General features: G+C 36.7%; 1 protein-coding gene across 1 annotated transcript in view; it reads right to left on the bottom strand.

Moving 5' to 3' along the window:
* Positions 1–1,208: 1,208 nt before the first annotated feature.
* Positions 1,209–19,437, bottom strand: part of NOL10 (nucleolar protein 10) — a 52,225-nt gene continuing 33,996 nt past the window's right edge. The window contains exons 14-21 of the mRNA XM_057431811.1: positions 15,599–15,725; positions 13,875–13,954; positions 13,574–13,672; positions 12,855–12,944; positions 11,045–11,218; positions 10,423–10,670; positions 4,894–4,996; positions 1,209–1,623 (exon numbers count right to left, since the gene is read on the bottom strand). Of these exons, the coding sequence (XP_057287794.1) occupies positions 1,504–1,623; positions 4,894–4,996; positions 10,423–10,670; positions 11,045–11,218; positions 12,855–12,944; positions 13,574–13,672; positions 13,875–13,954; positions 15,599–15,725 (1,041 nt within the window). The 3' untranslated portion in view covers positions 1,209–1,503. The remainder of the gene's footprint in view (positions 1,624–4,893; positions 4,997–10,422; positions 10,671–11,044; positions 11,219–12,854; positions 12,945–13,573; positions 13,673–13,874; positions 13,955–15,598; positions 15,726–19,437) is intronic.

The following is a 19,437-nucleotide window of genomic DNA, read 5'->3' as shown; positions in this document are numbered from 1 at the left end:
GACAGCTAGAGGTAAAAAACAGGTAATGAGACTCATCATTTAGTTGAATGCAAGGACAGAGAGGTGTTGGTTACAATTTATGTTTTAAAGATGAAAATACCAGGTGCAAAAGGCATTTTTAATGTGAACGAAACCATATAATTAAAAACAGAAGCAAGGAACTAAAGCAGGTAAAATTAAATAAGGGACGAGAGGAAAAAAAGTTAACCATATGACTGATTATTCTGTTCTCTAACACACACCAAAAAAAAAAGAAAGCATCTGGCTATCAGAAAATAAGGTTTTTTACTGAAGTAATTGCAAAAATTTCATGGCAAATACTGTCCAGAAGACCTGATCACATTAACAGCCTCTCTGGTTTATAAAGCAAAACACTTAACAACCTCCAAATCTCTTAAAAAAGACTTGGAGCAATGCAGAGATTCACTGATTATTGCTAGATCCAAAGTTCACAGTTTCTTGGATTTAGCAAAAAAGACAATTTATAAAGCCTTTTAAACAGCAATAAACAAAACTCCTTTAGGATCAAAGGTAAAAAATCATTTATCTTCTTAACTAGTGAACTACTTACATAAATGATGGTTTTGCAAGGTAAAAGTCAAGAAGAGATGCTGTACCCTGGTTAGCAACAAGTATGATTTGGGGAATCAGAAGAAGACACAGAAAAGATCCACCATTTCCTTAATATAGTTTCTAGCTTCTCAAGTTATTTAACTTTTTGAAGGACAGGAGGCTACTGGTGTGGCCTTAATATGTTTATTATGTGAACATACATCACTTGGTCTATGTTGAAACATGGCTGGCTTATCAAAATGTATTAAACCTGGTCCTAAGGATTCTGAGTAAAGGCAATATTTATGAAGTTTAACTTAACAAAACTATGTTTTCAAGATTTCCCTTTGTACATTGGTGTGTCAAAATAGGCTTCCTTATAGAGTGCCTTAGAAAAATGTGAATCAGGCCTTCCCAATTGCTCTCTTGACAACCATTTGTACCTCTTCCTGGCTACTAAGGCAACCCAAGAAAATAAAGCCAAAGTCAGTTTTTGAAAAACACAATTGTGTGCCATCCTTTTAGAACCATAAAAGAGAAGTGTTGTGCCCTTGTAAAGGTAAGTTTTTAAACAAAGCAACTTACCCTTGATCACACACAAAGATTTCAGAAAACAAAACCCCACAGCTCTTAAGTTAAATAAAAACCAGGCAGCCTTGTTGTAAACATAAATTCTTACATAGAAAACATCCAGGGTTACAAAATAAACAGTTGCTGGTGATTTCTGCACAAATACAGTTCACACTGGAGTTTATAACAAACCATACCTGTAGCGTCCTCTGTCAATGCTTTTACCTTTATAAACTCTCCAATAATTAACACAGGGTTTCACAAGTTCTGGCTTTTATGCTCGTCCATGAAACAAAATACAAATACATTCATACAGTGCCTCAGTTTGAAAAAGTCCCCATTTCAAATAAAAACCTAAGTTTCTTAAAAAGATAACATAAATCAATGAAACAGTCGTCCTCTTCCTCGTTTGCTCTTGAGATGACTAGCGGGGCGCCTAAGGGTTTTCCTCTCTTGACGATGTCGTTTCTCAGCTTCCTGCTGTTTCCTTTGCTGCTCTGACTGGAATATTAAAAGAAAAATAGACTCAGATTCTTATAAACCTACATATCACCTCATTGTTCAAGTATCTAGATACCAAGTCAGAATTCCATTAGGGAAATTTGGATATGTTACTGTAAATGGTCCCATGCTATCTTGCCTTAAACTTAATTCTGGGTGTCCCTAGGCATTATCATTCCAATTAACTCAGAGCAAATATTTAAGACAAAGACAGCAAAAACCCACGAATAAAATAATGCATTTCAGATGAAAACCAGTGTTTAACAGTAGACTGTAAAAATTACAGTCCAGATTTTAACATTTAGTGCCCTTAAGAAAGTAAAACACAATTTGAGCTATTCAGAATTTATCGTTTGATGTCTTTAAGAAAGCAGAGCACAATTTGAGGCTATTCGGTACCCCCTTTGGTTAACCAGCATTCCCACATTTAATATTTGCACAAATGGATTTTAAAAAGACAGACCAGTTACTTCAATTTGCTGAAACCTTTTCTAAAAAGCGTTCTTAGAATGAAATGCTGTATGCAATTCTAGAATGACCTGCCACATGAAAATAATTGTAAATCTCTGCTCCTGTGGCACATGTTCTACTAAAGTTTTTCCTCTTCATCAAAAACACACTGAAAGGGTTTCATTTACAGACCACATAGATGAAGTGGCTCTTCCACCTATAAACTATTTTCTTTGGAAGACAAAGGCTTGTCTTCAAACCAAGCATAAACTGGAACCAGCAGACTTGACTAGCCAAACTCAGGCAGCAATTAGAGCAATTTCATTAGCAGCACAGGTTAACATAGTGTGACAGAAGAACTACTGAATATGTAGCTGCATCCCCACTGTACCTAATTCTATCAGCAGCAGCATTCATGCACCAGCCCATCTCTCCCTGAATCTCCCATTAAAGCACCATTTAAACTTGAGCTAGAGATTTGCATGCAGAGGCAGCATTTTGGCTGAGGCAAGACATGAACCAGTTTATCATCTGAAGCAGTAAGCCCATAATGGTATCTTGGTAATAAAAGCTAGTGGTCTCTAGACTTTAGAGACTTTATTGACTCCTGTTTCACTGCAAGATTTCAATATGTAACTAGTTTCTCCCTCCAGAATTCACTTGCAACAGTCTTGGGAAATCTGAATTTAAATGTTGACTTCTACCGCTAGTGTACTGAAATGAAATGATCGTGGTTTTATCTGAAGCTTTGTGGTTTGTTTTTGTGTACTTTGTTGGGTTTTTTTAATGTCCTCTATACCTCCTTAGTAGCATAAGTGCTTAGGTATAAGAAAATAGCAGGATTTCTAAAGTATATATTTGCTCTCATAAAGCATGCTGAAAATGCAAAAACAGGATACCACACCATACCAAAACCCCCTGAGAACTAAACTGAGAAATACCAATGACATTTTCATTGTTGAGTCTGTCAGTGGCTGGTGGGCATTCAGGAGGCTGGTAACACACTACAGCTCAGCAGCCAAGTTCAGTCTCAATTCCACTGACTTGCAAGGTTGAGTGATACCAATCCTATTGAAGCACAATTCTCTCCCCTATTAAATTTTCCTACCTACTTCTAAACACACCTGTGCTTTAAGGAAATGGCACCACAAACTGGAAGTTGATGATGAGAGTAACACTAAAACCCCTTTTTTGGTTTGCCAACTTCATCTCTTCATCCTCTAAAAAGGAGTGCAAGATCAGAGCATACTGCATAACATTATCTCTTCCTAGCTCTCCCTGCTTCATTCCCTGAGATTTAAGAATATATACACAGAGTCTGTTTATTTGAGAGAAGACTTGTAAGTCTTATTTTGCTATTCTGTTGATAGGAGAAAAGATCTCCACTGTAGACACATTATTTTTCTTTTAATTAGACTTTAAAAGGCGTTTTAATGCAAATGAGCACAATGTACATATTTCAATAAAGCAACATCAGTTAAAAGAAAAAAATCCATATACATTAGCAGCAAAATAATTTAGGACTTCAAAGCTTGATGGTATCAAGTAAAAATGGCATTCTGAAGCACCGCTCTATCTGTCTTCTCCCACCTTACTCCCAAATCTTCAAACTGTTAGTATGAAGGTGGCAGCTCATTGTTCATCACTGACTGCAAGAAACCTTGTGGCTTTGTGCTTTCTAAGTTAAAGCTACTATAAAAAAGGCTGTGCTTTTGAAGCCTGCAATGCCCATTTAATTAGCTGCAAGACACTAACATCTCAGTTACAGCAGTTAGTAAGATCCCCTGAACTGTTATCCTACACAGCACTGCTGAGGAATTCCACAGTCAACATGTTTTAAATTCCAGCAATAAAGGAATCAAAAGAATATGAAAAATAATGTCTCCAAACATCAAAAAGTCCATAAAACGTAAAATAGTCCATAAACATAAAATAATAAAAATAGTCCAATACATCCAGGTTATTTATTTTTTTTCAGGCATACCCAATGTAAAATCAAGTAACTACTTTTAGCCATTCTTTGACAGCAGTTTTACTGATGAGAATAACATCTGACCAATGATAAGGAGAAACATACTACAGCACAGAGGTTTACCTGAAGAAAACCAGTTTTAACTCAAGCATATTTTATCAGCTTAACATCAATTAATATGAGTCTTCTGGTTTTATACTGTGTCCCTTCCTCAGTTCTAAGGCAATTTTCTACCAAAAAATCTTTATGTGTTCTACACGCAGTTAACTCTGCCCACACTATAAATTAATCGCCTTACAAAATTCCTTAGGATGGGAAATCAAAACCATTTAGGAAAGGCAGATAGGCAGCAGTCATCTACACACTTCCAATGGAATTTGGCAAGTAGAACAGGACCAGAGCTCATTCTTGTGATCTGTTTCACAAGTTCAATGACAAAGGTAGTTAGGAACTTTTTATCATGGTGAGGCCTAGCAACATTATCAACCAAGAGAAAGTCTGTTATCCACAGCATTTGGACCCGCGATCAAGATCTGATCAGTCCTGGCACAGAAGTCAGGTAAGGTCACAAGCTTCTGATGGTATGTCTGCACATAAACTATTAAAAGATGGGAGCCATTATTTTCCACCAGAACATAAGATTTTATGAGTGCTGCTTAAGTTATAAGGATATAAACACACAGAGTACTACCGGAGGCTTTCATTCTCCTGGCAACTAGCAGAAGAGTTGGCAGCTTATAAAGAAACAAAGAGGGACATTTGTTTGACGGTTTTAAAGTTCCTGTTCTTTCATGCAAAAACTAAAGTTACTTGTGTATTATCTTAAAAAAATTACATATATAGCTTACCTTCTTTAATTTGAATGTTGCCTGTTTGCTGCCTACCGTGGTATCAGACACATTCAGCGTGCCAAGTTTTTCTTCAAGCTTTAAACGATCTCCAAGAGTTTTCCTGCAGAGAATAATTAACATTAGTCCCTATTCTTGCCATCTTTTTATTATAATAAAGACTGATAATACAGTCAAAACTAATCTCAATTTCTCTGAAACGCCTGAACTCTAAAAAATAAACATTCGGTAAACAGAAAACAGACAAGTTCTAATCATTCCCTCCAGATACTGCTTTTAGTAGAAACATTTCCAAAATTTATGTAAAACTCATTGTTTTTTTCTGCTAAAAAAGCAACAGGACTCTAGTTGAGAAAGAAACCACACCCTTCCATCACTGTAGTTTTCTATGAAATGTCAGAAAAAGTCAGGAATATTCAGCTGCAGAGTAAGATCTGCACACACACACCCTCCAAAAAAGGGTAGATATATACAATTTTCTTGAAATATTATTATTTCTCAATTGGAAACACTTTTGAGGGAAGGAAATAATCTCGAATACATCATCACCAAATAAATCAATTCAGTGATGGAGACAAACGAGTCCAAATACAAATGACTGCTCGGACACTGTGCTTGCAATAATACAAAGAGTTTTCTAAATAAAAGAACACTGCTAACAAATGTGATAAGACAAGAGAGTAGACAGACATTAGCATATGCCTTCAAGCACACTGTGCTTGTCTATTAGTTTCTGTAAGCAACCTCGTACAGAACCTCTCTCTTGGCCACTGAAGTGTGGCATTTCTACAGAGGAGGAGGTAGTAGCTGTTGTGGCCTAAACAGATACTGCCTTCAGCTCTCCTCCACTGGAGGATGCCCTACAAAGAGAAGACTCATGGACGTGCCCCAGCTGCTCTAGGTTGCAGGCTGATATTTAGTATTACCATTGCTGAGTTCAGTTACATTGGGTTGCAAACTGGAACAGCTGAAGAGTGGAAATGCACCTTCCTCCCACACAGCCTCCAGCACAGGGTGAGGCAGGCAGGAAGGCAGGGATGGTGGTCGCTTCAGCCAGCCTCCCAAAAGGCACCTGTGAGTCCTGACATAGCTTGTCCTCCCTTCTATAATGTGGGTGCTTATGAGTACGTAGTACCACCTGAGAATATGACATGGCCTGTAGGATCAGACAAACTCACTCTGCAATACGCTTAGAAAACATTCACTTAACTGTAAATGAAATTAGTTTCTGCAATTTGAGAAGTTGCTATTGATGTTCTATTACATCTCTCTGGAAAGGGCTAAGCCACATTTTTTGTACAAGTTTTAAAGTGGAAAATAAGTCATCATGAAAATACAGATGATTAGCAGCCATCAAAGTTGATGACATTTACTATCGATGAAGGGCTCATGGACTGTGGCCTATGCACGAAGCCTCTGAAGTCCACTGAATTTTAGTTAATGAGCCATTTTATGTAACAAAGACTTTTCAGATTAACAATAAAAAATTAATGTCAAGAATTACTTTATTTCTCATGACTAGGTACTTTGATTGTATTTTTCTGTAGTACATTTTTCATTCAGTACATGTAAAAACTTGTTTCCTCTGTGTGAATCAGGAAGACAAGCTAAGCCTTAGAGCTAACTATGGCAGAAGATCAGTCACTGACATTGTGGTGGGATTTCTACATTCAAGTGAAGTCCTATTTTCCTCCCCTTTGAAAGTGAACTGGAGAAATATGGCTACTACCCAGCAATTATTCAGCATGACTGCCTAGATAATGCTTCAGTCAGGAGAAAAACTAAAATGAGTTGATATTAGCAAAACACTTGTGGGGTTCCTATTTTACTGGACAAATGCAGGTATGGCTGTATTTATCTGAAAATGTGCAGACCTTAAATGATAGTGAATTGCACACACCGATACACAAACACAACAGCTAGGTCAGTTGTTAGTTTAAATCATTCTCAACAAACTGATTCAAGGGATGCAGTAACACCGTTATTAAAAGCAACTTTCCCTGCCCTGCAGTAAAAAACAAACAACAAAGTTGCCCAGGCACTTCTTTTTTTTCCCTCATTATAAAGAGGGCAGCTTTTCAAGACTTTTCTTGCTGTTTTACTTCACCAGTACCTAGGAATGTCAACTATGCTTTTGTTGGCTTTCTTGCCCACCTCTGAACACATATACAGTGACTGTCATACTTTATAAAGCATGACTACTGTATTTTTTCATTTTGACATGCTCTAACTTCAATAACAAACCTTTTAATGGGACATCAAGAAAATCAAAAGAGCTCTCAGCACGCTGACAAACGCCTTTTCCTTTTCTGGATTCCTTTTAAGTCACTTTGCAAAGAACTTACACAGTAAGTACATAAAGCAAAGTTCTGCAGGTTTTTATGTGCAAGCACTGGAGTGCAAAAAGGGAAAACGAAATGCAGATGGATTTGAGACAAGGAAGTTTTTACAACCATGAGTAAATTTTGCAGCTTTCCTGTGCAAAGAAATGCATAGACTGTTGGCCTATGAAGAAATTTATAGTACGCACCAGTGCTTTAGAAGTTGGGCTTAGAGCCGTGCTGAGTCAGGAACATGTCGAAAGAAACACCCAGTTTTATATAAGTCATAAACTGTTTCCTCAGGTAGAACATTATACGATTAGAGAAAAAAAGAACACCTAGCCATTAAATGCATAGTGAAGGTATTAAGGTACTTAATTATACTGGTCACAGACCATCATTCCGTAACTTGGATAAATCAAATCAAAGACAAACATGCCAGCCTCACCAGATTGTACATGCCACTACAGTCTGTCCAATTTTCAGTACGTTACTTGAATTAATTATTTTTATGCTGACTACTTACCAGTGAATAAGGCCAGCTGAAAACATATTTCAGTATTTTCTTCATAAAATTCTAATACGTGAATATGCTTTTTAACCAAACAAGTTAGCTCACCATGCAAACTAGGTCATTGTGATTACAGAATAGTATACAAGAAATAGATACCAGCTGTTAATTTCTATATTTTGTCTAAGAATTTGACAAATATCAAACTCCATACTGGAGTTTCTGGACGAACACAAAGGGCATCAGTGACTAGAGAGCTAACTACTTAGACATAAACAAAAAACAATGAAAAGACAATTCAATGACAGCAATTCAGAAAATCAAAGGATGTGATGCTGTCATATCCATTTTTTGGTCATCCTATTCCACTCTCAATTTTCTCTCCTTTCCCATTTTTTTTCCTTTTTGAGCACACTACATCTGTGCATCTGCCACAGAGAGGGTATATAACCTGAGCCTCCTAATTATGATTCTATGATTCCAGACATGAGGAAGATATTTTTTACAATGACGGTGGAAAAATGCTGGCACAGGTTGCTCAGAGGTGGTGGATGCCCCATCCCTGGAGACATTCAAGGCCAGGCTGAATGTTCTGAACAACCTGATCTAGTTGAAGATGTCCCTGCCCATGGCAGGGGGTTGGAACTAGATGACTTTCAGAGGTCCCTTCCAACCCAAACTATTCTATGATTCTATCACACCTTGCAAAATATTCTGCAAAGAATTAGCATCAAATCTTATGACACATTCTCTTTTTCCTAAATGCAGTCTTCTAGAAGTCTTTCTGTGGTTTACATCGATATTCCTCCTTCCACTGGACAGGTATGTGGTATTTGCTTTCATTTTTTACAAGCTGAAGCAATGATTTTTCCCCCTCAGTACACCAGATGAAAGAATTTACTTTGTCCTGTGTTACACTGTACTATTTTTTTTTCCAGATGTTTCTCTTCCTTACATTTGTCTTGGCTTATTTACTTAACTTTCAGTATCCCTATTCACATTTAAGCCTTCCATGTTTTGAACAAAATGAAATCCTAGTATTTCAAATCGAGTGTCTTCGAGAATTTTCTTTTGAGGTCAGCAGCTGAATATGTGTAAAAAACTCAGCATGTGAGTAGGCTGCAGCCATACTGCCTTTTAGTGAAGTATTTCAATGGCAATGAGAATACAGTGTCATTTGACCAGTATCTTGCTCCTTTCAAGTCACTTGCTAATGTGTAATAGATCTAAGTACCATGAAAAAACATCCTTAACCCACAATACTCTGACAGAGTGTCCAGTGTGGATTTTCTCCTGACAAAGAACAAAACCTGACAAAAGTAAAAATTTGCTTCATCTCCTGGAAAAGAAAAATAATCACAAGGAAGTTGATGGAGAAATCTAAGAAAAAGTTCAGAGTGAATGGATATATTCAATATGAAGAACAAAGAAAAACCTCTGTGCTAAAACACCTGATGATAAAAAACAGCCAAGGAAAAGGGGGAATGAGTTCTGCAGAACTGCTACAAACCCCAATTTATAAAAACTACTACTTCTATTTAAAGAGGTCTTATAGCTACAACATGGAAAACAGACTACTAGATTACTGTAGAAACATTGTCTCAGTAATCCTTAAAGACCATTTTACATTATAATTCCAGTTAAAATCTTGCACATTTAAGGGACAGGCTGAATTTTTATCAAATGTTTCTTGATGTAACTCCAGAAAACTTCCATCACAAAACAACTAGGTTTTAGAGTCAGTCATTAGTGACATGAAGAAACAACCCCATTATATATATATATTATTCACTTCCTTTGACTGTATAATTTACTGTAAGCAAAAATGTAATGGCTATTACGAGATCCATCTAGCCCAGCACTTGTTTCCAACGTTAGTTCTGCTCTGCATCCAGAACACTGCAAGATCTTTGAAGCTGTTGTGTTTCAAATTTTCAGTATTAGCGTCTACACTCCAAATAATAAAAGGTTATTAAATCTCATCTTCCAAAGGGCTACAAAAAAAATATCAGTGAAATTTTCAGGCATTAAACACTTCAAAGTGCTTTAGTTTGACATACTCAAAGCCAAGTCCTTTAGTATCATGTACTTTATACAGCACCCAGTTACTTTAGTTGATCATCAACTCAAGGAACCCCAACAAAACCAAATCTGATTTTTTGTATCGCAAAAAGGAAACCGGAAATAGTAAGGCCTGACAATATAAGGCCAGCATAATTTTTTGGAAGTTTCTGGATGTCATAAAAATACTCAGATAAAACATTTTAATTGTTTTACCACCCTGATCTTACCCTCAAAAATAGTGACTAATGATGCAGTATTCTACCTCTTTTTGGAGGGTCAGATGAGAAACATCCACACTGTCAACCTCATTCTGACATGGTGGAGAAATACAACCAAGTCTCACAGTGTTATTTGAGAGCAGCAGTTTACCAACACTGAGTAATGGATCCCCAAATCTGGCTCAGAATATTAATCTCTTACTCATCTGTGTCTCTGCCATATTTCAAACATTGTGTTTGCTTAACTACAAAACAAAGCTTTCAACAACTATGATGCTTTAAAATATACCCTTGAGTGGCCAGATGCGGCATTACTAGCTACTGCTTCCAAGCCAAAATGCCACTGGCCTGCACTGCAGAGAAATACTTGAGTATCTTCCACCCCCAGCTATTAAAATAGGAACGTTAGTCTTACTTCATTAATTTTTGTTTTTTGGCAGAGTCTTTGAAGCTTCTGAATTCCTCTCCTTCTTTAATCTCAAAAAACTGAGGTTTCAGTAATGTTTGCTGATCCTCCTTGAGCCTTTCCTGCCTCTTTACTTTTTCCTCTTGGCGTAGAAGCTTGCGCTGTTTCCTGACCTCTTCAACCCAGCCTTTTTCATCATCTGAACTCTCAGAACTTTCTGCATCACTTGCTTTTCCTTCTGGTTCTTCCTCCTCTTCCTGCAGACAAAAATAGTGTAAAATAACAAATCATCAACTAATTTTCTTTTCAAACGATTCCTGCAATTAGAGTACGTGACAGCTTTTACATAGATACAGCTGAAGAGAACTAACATTTGAAGTGAAGAACAGCAAACTAAGTAGAAGGTAGATTATAAATTTGTTTCCACATACATATTTTATGTTTTTCAGACCTACACTCATGTAGACACAATACTGTTCACGTCTAAAAGCTTGGATGACATTATAAATTACACTTAATTACCACAGCTGTTAAGATATTCTTGCATTGTCTTTGTCTTCTTTCTAAGGTGAAAGATCTGAATACCTGAAACAAAGGGATTCCATTTCCATCCAAATGGAAAATATTTTACCTGTTCTTGTGCTTCCAGTTCCTCCAACATCTTTAGCTTCCTCTTTCTTTTCTCACTTATTTTAGAAACAAGTGGGTTAAGTAGCCTAAATTCTTCACTCTGCTCATCCACCTGGAAATCTGGATTCTCAAACATGACTTTAAAACGATCATCTTTCAGAAGACTAGGCAGATTCTAGAAAAGCAGCAAAGCATGAATGAGTTACAAAATTCTGAAACACACATTGGTAAAATAAGTAACACCTTTTTAATTAAACATAACTCAAAACCACTATTTGAAATGCCAGTTTCTTTACGCTTCCAGGTCATACAAAAATCAAGATTTATGTTTCTTATATTTTATTACATAAATATCATTGAAAGCTACCTGTAAGCAAGTCTTTTTAAATGCACACTACAGACATCTTAAGTACACAATTACTAATATTTCTGAATTAACGTTTCTCATACATTCAGCCAGCTAGTCTGGAGACATGTTTTTATCTATTGACTAATCAGAAGTACCTCCAAGGCAAATACTCTGTCTGACAGGGATGATTCTACAACGTGTGCAACAACTTATCAGGGTAAACATGTCTTTATGCAATGCTACTAATGTTTTACTGAAAATAAGAATGTTTCTATACATCTTAGAATATTTTTTCTTCACTGCCCACGCACACAGAATGGAAAAGGCAGTTTTATTCACGTCAAAGTAAAATGAACTCAGTATAAATTATGCTACTGTTGAATCAGAAGCAGTTCAAGTTATGCTTTCAGCTTATGTAAATACCTCCTGTCGTTATTTTAATATCACTGAATACATAGCTTTTTACTATAAAAAGCTGATCTTTCAACATTGCCAAACTTATACCAGCACATTCATTCCACCCCAGCATTAAACTTTCAGTGTTACCTAAGAAGGGGGGGCGGTGGGGAGAGAAGATACAGACAAAAATAAAATTTTCTTCGTAAGACTTGAATGGCATTTCAGAAAAATAACCAGAATGTTCATTTTTAAATATACTTTGTTAGTCTGCTTCGTAACACAATCTGTATGTACTCCTAGACACATCAGCCCCCAGTTATTGAACTCCTATTTCCATTGTAAAACTGGCTTAGACAGTCTGCATTTAAGGTTTTACCACCACCTGCTTCTTCAATAATTAATGCTTCCTAAGAGCTATAACACACAGGATTTCATTAGATGCCACGTGAAGCTAATGCCTGCCTTACATGTATGCTATATTCCTGTGGGAATGAACACCTATGAAGTGCTACCTATAGAAAGCTCCACCCCCTGACTAGATACGAAACATTAACTCATTTTTTGACTTCAAACTTCAGTTAGGATAAAAATGGATTATTTTCAATATCAGGAAGAATTCCTAGTGCACAAGAGCAAATAATTTTGGCTATATTTGTTAACCAGGTACACAAAGGCAATTTTATCTTCCAATAACATCTGTTTTGTCATGGTCAGCACCAAAATACCACCAAATGCAAACAGGCCTTTTTCAGTCAACTTTGGTATTGACTCTGCATTTAGCAGAGTCCTACAAGGCCCTTACCTTCACAGTGAGTATTTCATAATTTTAAGCTTTAAGTTACTACATGGCCTTTTTGGTGCTGCAGCTACTGCAAAATCCACCTTGAAGCCACCCACTAGAATAAGTTGTATATGAGAAACAGAGACAACAGAATTTTGAATCTGTTTGGCCAGATAAGCGCAGAAAAAAAAAAACACAAACCCAACAATAAAAAACCTCAATACTGTAAGCATTACTATTTCTGTGCCCCCAGTTACACAAGTCCCCAGAACAAATGCTCACCTTCTGTTTCCTTTTTCTAGTAACCTGTTGCTCTTCTCCTTCTTCTTCAATGAGTTTGAGTGCAAGCTCTTTATTGACTTTCGGAAGTTTCTAAAAGCAATTAATCAGTAAATTACTCTTTTACACATGCTTTACATTCCTAAGTGCGTCGAGGAGAGAATTCTTACTCATTTTTATAACTCTTTCAGGAAAGCTCCATGACTGGTTCCAGATATTTCTAGGTACTATTAAAGCAATAGTACTTGGGGAAAATTTAAGCAGAACTACTTTATAATTTTTTCCCTGTAATGCATCAAGAGCTTAAAGTACCTTAAAAGGAATTATTTCTTCTTATATGTTGAGCAAATTCAATCTAGAAAGCTACTAGTTGTAAAAACAATACTATTTTTATGTACCTCTTTCCAGAGTATAATGCTTTAATGACTTAAGTCATTTAGTTTAATGACAGAAGTAGAAACTGCAAATTTCACCAGTGGGTTATCTGCTTAAATGGCAAATGTGATGAGAGCTACTCTTTTACACTTGGTATCTATATTTTTCATTTGTGGAGATCACACGGGAACTACACAGCTCCATTCAAAAGGTTCTATAAATTATTTTCTGTCTGTGATGATACACAGAATCAAACCCTACATCACTACATCTGAGATAGTCTTAAGAGTATATTGCTTTTTATAAGTAGTTTTCCCAGAAGTACAGTCACTGTTTACAGTATTTACCTTTAGTTGAACTCTCTGTGCACGTGTTTCTTCTATCTTCTGCCTTATTTTCTCTCTTCTGTATTCTTCATAGGCAAAAGGATTGGCCATCATTTTGGCCTTTAAACAAGCAGGAGAAAGCAAAAAGAAAATACCTTTAATACAGGACAGAGTCCATTATTTGGAGAAAAAAAAAAACACCAACCAACCAACAACCACAAAACCTACAAAAAACCCCAAACAGAAAATCAAACCAAACAAAACCCCAACACGCAGATTTTATTGCTAAGATTAAAAACTGAGAAGGATCAGCCTTCTTTACCTTATGATAAAGTCTTATGTCCATGAAAAAGCCATGCATATAGGCTCTGAGCAATGATGATCCAATGAGATGAGCAAGGCCTAGGGAAAAAAAAGTTAGAGGATTTCAAAGAGCTTCCATATTTAGAGAATTCCTGTTCCAAGCCAGGCACTTCACTTACCTGACTCAAGACAAATGAGAAGTGCCAACACATCAATCTAGCAGTCACATCCATTACATACAAACTAAGTAAAACCGCAAAAAGACAACCAAAACAGAAAAAAAATAGCACCCCACAGTTTGATCGGCAAGAAATTTGAGTTGCTTCAGGGCCACAAAAATCCATTTTTCTTGCCATAACATATATTACTGTGCACTTCTTAAAATGGTCACATGCTCTCCATTCTGTAACAGTTTAGAAAGGAAAATCCAAGAGGATTTTTTTTTTGTCAAACATCTATGAGCTTTCAATCACTCTTCTAGTGTGGTATAGAGATGTTTTTAATTAAAGCATTTTGCCTTGTGTAACTTTCCTTGAAGAAACAACATCTTGAAAAAAAGTCATAAAAGTGTCACCCTAAGCCCTAACCTACGTAAGAATGAATACTTAAGAGTTCTCTCATTTTCTTTCCCTGTATCATCACCAAATTTCAAGACTGAGAAAAAGTTTTAACAGCAAAATATCCTCCACGACCCCAAATCTTCAGAAATTAAGAATTAACAAACTTCTTCCAGAACTAACAAAAAAAATTGGAAGAAACCACTGTATGCCTCAGAAAGCAAAGTTTTTGCTAAAATTTTAATTGTTTCCAGGAAACAATCTTTCCCCATATTCCAAAATATGAGTACTCCCGCTCATGGGAGTATTACTATACAAAGAAACCCTGACATATGAAATATAAAATATCCCTCAGGCTGGTTCTTCATTTGAAAGCTTAAATTTATGGCAAAATAAATTTGACTAACTTATAGTGAATTTAAAGCAGAATAAGTATTCCAAGTCAGGTCTCTGTAGATGACACTACATTGCTTTATTCTGTTACAATTTGGATAGGGGTCTGAGGGCTACATTCAGACCACCTACTCTAGGATTGTAACACTGAAGATGCAGGTCCTTTGTATGACCTCCTCCTTTTATAGCTTCTGCAAGGCCAAACCCAACTCCCATATCCAAAGGCAAATTAATTAAACTGTATCAAAACACTGCAATTAAAGTATGTAATGGACAGAAAAAGGTCTAACTGGCTTGGGAGAAGCATGCTTGCCTTGTCTGCTATGTAATTCTCAGCATTCCAATTCCATGAACTTGTGCTTCTATTAGTCCCAGAATTATCTGTATTTCCTGGAAATTACTACATACAAATAGGGTAGCCTTTGGCAGACTTTACTGCGAGTTCCAACATCCTATTTGAGCACCTTGAAAACACATTGAAAACTAAACCCACTTCTCTTCCTATGCCTTTCATTTAGTGTCTGAAAGCATACACAACAGATTCCAAAATATATTAAATCAGCCAATTATCATCTAGATATTTGCAACACGTATCTAATGATGCAGTGGTTCAGAACCAAAGAACACAAATCCATCAGTCTGGGATATGACTAACCAAGAAGACTAGAGGAAACTTCTGCCAGTGAACTTCTAACAGTCCTCGTACATCACATCAGAATTACAAAACTTGCGTGTGAAAGTAATTAAAAACTGAACAAAGAAGCCACCTAAAGAGGATGTTCAACTGCTTTACCTAAGTTTTCAAGGTCTTTTCTGGTGACGAATTTGTAATCATCATAAACTGTGCTCTCTGGATTCTCTTCCAGTTCTTCAGTCAAGTTGTCCAAGAAGGAACACCATTTTGGGGCAGGTCCTAAAACCTGTGGACATTATGGAAAGTTAGAGCTGTATATTCTTACCAAAAACACCCTACATTTAGGGTCCCAACTACTGTGCTATAATGGAATAACAAAGGAACACCTCTGAAATCAAGCAGACCTGAGGAGCAACAGCAGTTAGAGAACAATTAAACCCATTGCTTGCAGTACCAGTAATGAGTACTATAGATTATGTAACTGTTATTTTCATTTTGGTCATTTATTTCAGACCAACTATCTAGAGTTTCAAGTTGTCCCAGCCTAACTGATTAATTTATTAGAAGCTCAGAGCCAGACATTATGAGCTAATGGCACTAGACAGCAACTAATCTATACAGCACTGTTGGATCTTGATTGCACAGTGAACCTAACGAGTTCATGTTAAAACCTATTCTGCCCTATTGATTTTAATTAAAACACTACAGATATACTTAATGTATTTTTACTCAAGGATAAACCCAGACTGCATGAACAGATAACAGGAAGTATTTTAAAACTTGCATATTTCCACCATGAGGCAAAGGATTTATTCAAACAATATTATATTGCACTATCAATCTACTTTTCCATACAAGTTTCCTCCAACTTCCCAAGTTAACAAATTAGCTCCCTCCACTTTTCCCTCCTGCTGTTCTGATTGAAATTCCTCTCTATCCTGCTGCATGCATCCATACTCAACTGTTCCAGTACTATTTTTTTAGTAGGTGGGTTAGCTAAATGGAAAAATCCAACACCACCTTTTTTCTCTCTCTAGCAAATCAGCTGACATTTTAGATCATCAAGTGGCAAACTCCTAGAGCTACACTTTTAAAGAGGCTTCTGATTTGTTTGCTAAATATTCACATTAAAAACTCTGCAGTCAACAGGACCATAAGAACTGTTGTGATTCAACAAAACCATTTTAAGATCCTATTTGATTATGGAAAAAAGTTGAAGTAATTTTATATATATAAAATACATATAGTTTTTTTTAACATGACAGTGTGGTAACAGTATGAGATAATGCTGTTGATTAACAAACGAAAAAAAATTCTTATTTGTAAGGCAACTATACACAGAAAGTTATAAATTTCTAAACCACAATATTCTACTAATATTCTAGACAGTAAAACTCCACGAGCAGATTGTATTCCAGACCACTACAGTCTCTGTATCAAATATGATTTATCTTTAAGATTTCAGCTCCAGCTGAGAACTGTAATATGCCAAATGAAAAAAAAATAATACTTTTTTAAACAGTGCTGCATATTTTACTCCAATTAGGAAGAGCTTCCAAGGAAAGACCTGAGATGTCACTAAGAGGAAAGCTTTTGCCTACTCAATGATTAACCAAATCCCCATGTCTGCTCCAGTAATACTCAGCTTAAACACTATATAACACTGATTTCTTGCCAACATTGCAGAAGCTTTTGTCTCCACCCAGATTTTAATTTTTTTCAGTTATTCCTCAAAACTGACTTCTTTAAATCTGAATGCCATATTTTTATATTAATATAAGAAAGCAATTTAGGTATACACATATAACATATGTATATATATTATCTCTATATTTTTATATTACGTATATGTGTATATATATACACACATATAGTATATGTACAATATATAAACCACTGGGTTTTATGCCATTCAAGAAACCCGTTATCTGGGCTTCATTACCACATCATCAAAGCATGAGTGGGGGGGGAAAAATCTTCTCTAAAATTTACCTATAGTTTTGTTTTCAATGAAACAAGTTGCTTATTAACTAGGAAGAAAAAAAACAAAAAACAAAAAACAACCCAAAACAACTTCTCTTGCAATCAAATTTAAGCTGAAGATTATTAGAAATGAGATTAAAGAATCCTTGACTCACATCCATTCCCATTAAATACAAAGTTCCCCTTCATTCCACCCTGCTGACACATTATGTAAAGATCTCTATCACTTCAATGAACCTTTTTCATCACTTCCATGTCTACAACATCTGCTCAAACCTTACAAAGCTCACATTATTCATTAGAACTCAGGCCTCTCCAACCAGTTAGGGTAACCCCCAATGGGATCTTGACTGGTATAAATCTTTGAACAAGTAACTAAAGCAGAAGTCTCACAAAAAAAGGAAAACAGTTTATATGCTCTTCAGCTGTAGCACCACTCACTGTACTCAAAACTGGTATCAAGAGTAAAACTTTTCGTGGCACAAAGCCAAAAGACCCAATTATTCATTATAATCTGCCGAGTGAGTAGGATGATCAGAACATAGAAAAGAAGGAGAGGGAACTGCAAACTGACAAAAAGAAAAACCCACCAAGATGCCTGTGTATGCTTTATTGCCTTATTTCCCTCTCTCCCACCCTACTGAAAACACCTGCCTACCTATTCTAGGAGTTTTGCTTCAAATATTAAAATGGAACATTTTTAACAAAGTTTAGAAAGAAATTTAAGAATAGAAAAGGCAAATAATACCAACCATGACAAAAACCAAACAAAACCCATCCTTCTGTTGCAATCATAGAATCATCTAGGTTGGAAAGACCTTTAAGATCATCAATAGTAATTCTTCAAAGAATTTGATTGCTACTACATTTTAACTGCAAAAGCTAATGTTCCTCTCTTATCCCCTGTCAACCAACAGACATGCCAGGATGGCACCACTCTGAAATGTCAGGCTCTGCCACTCCTGTACCCAGACACATGTGGAACAGTTCAGAGGGCTGCTCTGCATTGTGTCACCAACAACGAAGCAGTTCGGTGATGCCAGCCTGTCCCCCTGCGGTCCATATGGGTTTCCATGCAGCACGACTGGGACTCCCCAGAGATCTTGCCACTGCCTCGGCCTGGTATGCAGCCCCCACCAAAAAAGCCACCAAACTGTGGATCTTATGTAGGCTAATTAACATAGCTGTCAATTTAGACTGGGAATGTACAACTCCCACCACACCTAGGGGACAAAAATGCACTGGAATTCACAGCAAGGATAAGGAAATGTTACCAAGGTAGGTAATCACATGCAACTAAACTGACAGACCTCATTTTCTCAATATTTATGATATACCAAATAAGTTTCTCTGCAAGCTTTAGAAAAGCTGCACACAGCGAATGGGAAAATCATTATGAAATGAGTGCACAACTACACTTGGTTTTTATTCAAATATTTCTTAGGACAGGAAAACCAGACATCATCATCACCAGTGACTGAAGAACTACTTTTGCTATTTTCATTATTTTTCTATTTTCAGTAGGAAAACCCACTCTTGGAGACAATTTCTGCCAACTGCTGGTGAAAGCTAAGATGATAATTTGAAAATATTTTTGCCTTATCTAGAGAGGAGCCTCACCTACAGGCTGGGCTCTGCTGGCAGCGAGCAGGGCGGCTTGCAGTTGCGCCTCCCACAAGCACTCTCCTCCTTAACTCACCGGAAATAGCACCCACGAGGTGACCGAAATGCAGTTATTCCACCACCACCCTGCAAGAATCAGCAATGGCTGGGTGATGCCAGGCAGCAGACAAGCAGCAGCCAGGGAGCACAGCCCTCTCCTTCACACAGGTACCTCGCCTTGCCTTTCGTGTCTTATACCAACCACAAGAAGATGCGGACTTCATAATTATTAGTATTGTGCCATCTAACGCCAGGGTTTTTTTAGTACATATTAGAATGTTTTCTTTTAACTTCAGACACAGCAAACAAAATATGATGAGTATCTAGCACGGAGCCAAGCAGAGAAAAATGCA

This window comes from Pezoporus wallicus, unplaced genomic scaffold (assembly GCF_028554395.1).
Source record: "Pezoporus wallicus isolate ANWC-B61680 ecotype Strahan unplaced genomic scaffold, APGP_CSIRO_Pwel_v1 contig_161, whole genome shotgun sequence".
NCBI classification, from domain to species: domain Eukaryota; kingdom Metazoa; phylum Chordata; class Aves; order Psittaciformes; family Psittacidae; genus Pezoporus; species Pezoporus wallicus.
Note: the sequence above shows the minus strand (reverse complement) of the source record. Positions and strands in the feature narration are given on the sequence as shown.